Here is a 5,927-nt window from a genome sequence, read left to right on the forward strand (position 1 = left end):
TTTTAGATAAAATGAAGACAGGTTTTAAATGAGATAATAATTAAAAAAAAAAAGATTTATCTTCCATCAGATTTATCTTCTCTCTGTTAAAACCCCTTTTATCTTTATCACCCCTAATGACCCCACATATCTAACATCCTACCCCTACTGAGCCACTCCTGTATCTATCACCATCAATTACCAGTCATCTCTCTACCATCTAACCAACTTTCCTTACATTCTTATGAAACTTACCCCCCCCCATGCAATCCTCTGTGTCCCTTCACCTATTTTCTCCCCCCACTGTGCCTTTGTGAGAATCCACCACCATCTCTCTCTTTCTCTACCTTCTTCTCCAGCCTCTCATCTGCTGGCACAAAGCCATCTCCCTCAATATTACATCCCCCCTCACCATTTGAGGGGCGGACTTTGTCTTGCATGTTACTTGGCGACCCTACTGGTACCATGAAAAAGGGCACCCAGTATACACTGTAAAGGGGTTGGCATTAGGAAGGGCATCGGACCATAAAAGCCAGAACAGACAACAGAGCTTGGCACAGTCTTCTGGCTTGGCACAATCTTCTGACTTGCCAACTCCTGTCAAACTGTACAATCCGATGCCAGTGGCACATGTAAAGCTCCAGTTGGCTATATGACACAATCTGTGTCCTTATATTTTAGAACACGATGTCTCCTGGGGCTAAATTACAGCAACATTTGTCCTAAACCAGGAGTGCCATGTTATGTTAGCAAATAATCTTTACTCCAAAATACTGTTGCTGAATATCTCACATTGTGAGATTTAAAAACAGTAATTTTCTTTGTCTCATGTTGCTCCAGTGCACCCATACATGCACAGGCCAAGCAGAACTCTAAAGGCAGATTTTTTTCCAACGGTTGGATACTCTTCCTGCCACCAACATCCACCTGTTTTGAAACAAGATAATATTTCCCATGATGTTTTCATTGAAGACCAGAAATGGAGGTTCAGAAAATGGTTGATGTAATTGAATTATTCCTGAACTCCTACAAACACAGCAAAGAAAACGGATATTAAATAATAACAACGACGATGACGACGACGACGACGGCGGCGACGGCGACGACGTGTGTGTGTGTGTGTGTGCGTGCGTGCATCTCTTTGTCTTACAGAGTTGTAAAATGATTGTCGCTGTCTTATAAGCAGTGTCATTCGTTTCCAATATTTGGTCAGATCATGTCTGGCCATGGGGAAATACGACTTGTTTGCAAACAGTTGAGGATTGGTGACAGGAAAGGCATCCAGCTGTAGAGAATTTTCCTCAATAAAACACCATCTCACGCACACAGGCATGGAAAATGCATGTTAAAATGATGATTGTGTGTGTGGGATTTATGAGAGGAGTGCCCCTAATCTTTGTAGTTCACCATCTCAAATTCATGACAATGATGCAGTAGTACCCAGCTTGAACATCTGCAAGTCAGTGTCTGTTGAAAAATAGCAACGGGATCAGTGGTGGGGGTGGGGGAGGGAATTGGTTTGTATGTCTGCAACAGTATTGATTCCACTGCATACACTGAAGGACCACCAAAGGATGTGAAACCAAAGGCTTGATTGAGGAGAGAATTACCAAAACCAGGCATGCAAGTTGGGTGTAAGAGTTTAAAGAATGCAGTAATTTGAAAGAATAGATCTTACCGAATCAGTGGACTGTAAAATATCTCCTGGGACCATAGTGATTATTTTCTTCACGAAACTTCCAATTTTCAGGACTTCTTGCATGGTAAGAAACTGTAAGAAATGAAATAATTAAGTTCACCCAACACATACGTATTTCCTCTATTCCTAATCGACAACATGCAGCACAGAAATTTGTCAGTGAACAGGTCGCGGTCTCAAAGCGACGAAAATATTTTGACAAATTAAATTTAAATGTTGAAGTGAATCTAACGGATTTTGTGTGTTATTTTAAATGGCTTATAAACACCTTCCACGCTGCAATTGTTTTCGTTCCAGCACACGATCTCAGATCAGGTCACTTGCTATGCAAGTGCATCTCCGTAACATACTAATTGCTAAATGTGAAATATTTCAACCCTTTCGTAACCAACCAGCCTGAAACTGCCTCTGGCTCCGAGTACAAATGTCTTGTTTTCATAAGTTCTGAATTAAAATCTTCCACCAAACCTTAGTCTCAATTTATATTCTTAACTCTAGCTTAATGATAACTAAGTTATTTTACTAAATTCTTGGTTATATTTAAAGTAATTGAAAGAAACACAGAGCATCTCAAAATAAATACAATAATGAAAGGGTTAACATCCACTTTACCTGACTGGCACGTAAAAAGCATCATTTGAGCATGGCTGATGCCAGTGCCGCCTGACTTGCTTCCGTGCCCGTGGCACGTAAAAGCACCCACTACACTCTCAGAGTGGTTGGCATTAGGAAGGGCACCCAGCTGTAGAAACCTTGCCAGTTCTCAATCAAAGTGTCCAACCCATGCCAGCATGGAAAACAGGTGTTAAACGATGATGATGGTTGCATGGGTTGGATGGATTTCACTGCAACAAATTTTCAATTGTTGGATGTTCTTTTCCCCATGGCCAGACATTAAATGATGATGATGATCTTTGAATGTTGGGCCACACAGAGGTGATGATTGGTGACCGAGACCTTGGAAATATGCTGTGCTTGAGAAGACCCGGCAAGCCAACTGAAACCATAGTCGTGGCCATTGCCAGTGTCATATAAATGGCACCTTTGCTGGTGGCACGTAAAAAGCACCCATTACACTCTTGGAGTGGTTGGCATTAGGAAGGGCATCCAGCTGTAGAAACACTGCCAAATCAGACTGGAGATTGGTGCAGCCTCTCAGCTTGCCAGCCCTGGTCAAAACGTCCAACCCATGCCAGTATGGACAATGGATGTTAAATGATGGTAATAACTGGAAACGAAGGGCACCGCTTGTAAACAGGTGACACTTGTTTACAACTATCAGATGCTGTTAAGGCAAGGAGACAGCAATAATCTTGTGCACATACGACAGGATTCTTTCAGTTTGTCTTGAAAATCCACTCTTGAGGCTTTGGTCAGTCTGGTGCTTTCATAGAAGACACTTGCCCAAGCTGCCATGCAGTGGGACTGAACTTGAAAACCACGTGGTTAGGAAGCAAACTTCTTAACCACACAGCTGAATGCAGCAAGCTCTGCAATGACACATATCCTTGTACCTGACCTGACCAACCATGTAAGGGCATACATGTTGTGAACATGACCTGGTACCCTACCTTCACTAATTGTTTAAGATGCCTGTAGAGTGATGATCATACAGACACTCTTTGACTCAGTGGACTATCAAGGGGGTGACCACTAGAAGGAAAGAGCAGCACCAGCTGTTGACTGGAAGTTGTTTACAGCTGAGTAGACTGGAATAATATGAAATGAAGTAACTTGCTCAAGGACACAATGTGATGTCTGGTCCAGAAATCAACTCCATAACCTTGAGACTAAAACCCTATCATGATAACTACCAGCCCACATTATCATCATTTAATGTCCATTTTCCATGCTGGCATGGGTTACATAGTTCAACAAGAACTGGCCAGAGATCTTCACCAGGCCCCTATTGTCTGCTTTGGCTTGGTTTCTATGGCTAGATGCCCTTCCTAATGCCAACTTCTTTACAGTGTTTTTTTGTGGCACCAGCATGGTTATTTTTTACCATCATCATCATCATTATTTAGAATCTGTTGTCCATGCTGGCATTGGTTGGACGCTTTGACCAGGGCTGGTAAGCTGGAAGGCTGCACCAGACTCCACTCTGATTTAGCATGGTTTCTATGGCTGGATGCCCTTCCTAATGCCAACCCCTCCGAGAGTGTAATGGGTGCCATTTATGTGCCACCAGCATCTGTCACGACTGCGATTTTACTTGGCTTGATGGGTCTTCTTCTCAAGCACAGCATATCACCAAAGGTCTTGGTCATTGCCTCTGTGAGACCCAAAGCTTGAAAGGAACTCAGCCACTTTGCCTCCGTGAGGCCCAACACTTGAAAGGTGCTCTTTACATGCCACTGGCACGGATGCCCATTACGTGACACCAACGTCAGCCACGACCAAGGTTTCCCTTGGCTTGACGGGTCTTCTTCTCAAGCACAGCACGTTGCCACGTTATATCAAATAAGCAATACAGTAAAACATTTGAGGACAAAAATCACTGACCTTCTCAACATGGCTACAGTGTTTCTTCACAGATGGTGTTGCTTCAAGCAGGTGGCACTGCTTAAAAAGTTCCGTTAATTTCAGGTGCATCTGTAGCAATATACTCAGATTGGTCTCATCACAAAAGACAGAGGTAATGGTACGCTCTAGCGATGTTGCCATTACTATCCTGAAATAATAATAATATATAGATATGTATTTATTATCCTAATACAAGAATGTTGTCGACAGTAATATTCTTAGTTTGGAATAATAAATTTGTACTCAAACAAAAGTAAAGAGCAGTGGTTCCTAGCCTGGGGGCCCGTGAATTAAACTCAAAATTTCATACATATATACATACATATATATATATATATATATATATATATAATAATAATAATATATTAGGGATAAAAATCCAAAATTACAGGTAAAAACTCAATTAAAAATCCATACATACAAGAGTGATTCAAAAAGTAATGCTATTTTGTTTAGGACAGGTATAATTACCAACACAGGAACATGTATCATTTGTGTACAAATCAGTGTATGAAAGTGAGTATGGACAATGTGTGTGTGTGTGTGTGTATGTGTGCTTATGATTTGTGTACAAATCAGTGTATGAAAGTATGGACAAATGTGTGTGTGTACGTACGCAGAGCAAGATGAAATTACATAATTAATTTCACTTACTGGAAAAAGACGACAGAAATGAACGTCTTGGAATTGTCAAGAATCACATTTGTTATGGGATCAGATGTAAGTAAAGGATCACTGTGCAGTGACTGAAGCAAGAAAGGAAACTGTACCAAGATGTTGCCAAGAGATTCCAAAAGAAGAGGATTTTGGTAAGCCTGAAAGAAAGAGAAACCATGGTAAAACTTGCAGAAGAGGTATTCTAGGGACGCAGATATTGTGTTATTAAGAAATTTGTTGTTTAACCACATGCTACTGTGTGGTACCTTGGACCAAGGCCCCACATCAAACAAAGTCCTGTGATTGGAAATTGGTAGAGCGGAACAATGTGGGAGTGAAATGGAAGATTCTTTCTTCGCTTGACAACCGATACTGGTGTGTTTACATCCCTGTAACTTAGCGGTTCAGCAAAAGAGACCGATAGAATAAGTACTCAGCTTACAAATAAAAAGTCCTGGGTGCGATTTGCTCGACTAAAGGCAGTGCTCCAGCATGGCCACAGTCAAATGACTGAAACAAGTAAAAGAGTTCTTAACAGGTATTTAGGGATTGTTGTTACTTAGATGGTCCCTAGTTCACAGCTATTGATGCAGGCAAAGATATACTGCAGTAAAGATACATACACACACATAGAGGCAGATATATATATATGTATGTATATATACACACACGCACACACTTTGTAGGCAGACATATATATGATTGCTTGAAATGGGGAGTAGATAGACACCCGACAACTGATGAAGGGTCAGTCTTTCTATTACTTGTCCTTTTTTCCTCTCTCGTTATTTGCGTATTTATAAGTTGTTTACAATCTGCTGTTATGGCTTCTGTTGTAACTTGACATCGAATGTCATTCAATTTATATCACTCCTTAATGTTACATTTTCAATATTATGCATCAAACTGTTATAGGCTTTTGTTTACGGCTTCAGCGACCGTTGAATTTCAAGCTGTTGTCAAATTATCGTTTCTGCTCCACTGAGCCCGTGCGTCAAGTAAAGAAACCACAAACTACTAAAGGTTTTCATATACCTGTGATGCTAAACGAGATACTGTCTATTTT

General features: G+C 41.0%; 1 protein-coding gene across 1 annotated transcript in view; it reads right to left on the bottom strand.

The window, feature by feature from the left end:
- LOC106883959 (Fanconi anemia group A protein) overlaps positions 1–5,927 on the bottom strand; it is an 88,126-nt gene that overhangs the window by 11,360 nt on the left and 70,839 nt on the right. Inside the window, exons 38-40 of the mRNA XM_052966697.1 lie at positions 4,859–5,019; positions 4,184–4,352; positions 1,658–1,750 (exon numbers count right to left, since the gene is read on the bottom strand). Coding sequence (XP_052822657.1) covers positions 1,658–1,750; positions 4,184–4,352; positions 4,859–5,019 — 423 coding nt within the window. The remainder of the gene's footprint in view (positions 1–1,657; positions 1,751–4,183; positions 4,353–4,858; positions 5,020–5,927) is intronic.

The sequence above is a fragment of the Octopus bimaculoides genome, chromosome 3, assembly GCF_001194135.2.
Source record: "Octopus bimaculoides isolate UCB-OBI-ISO-001 chromosome 3, ASM119413v2, whole genome shotgun sequence".
Classification (NCBI taxonomy): domain Eukaryota; kingdom Metazoa; phylum Mollusca; class Cephalopoda; order Octopoda; family Octopodidae; genus Octopus; species Octopus bimaculoides.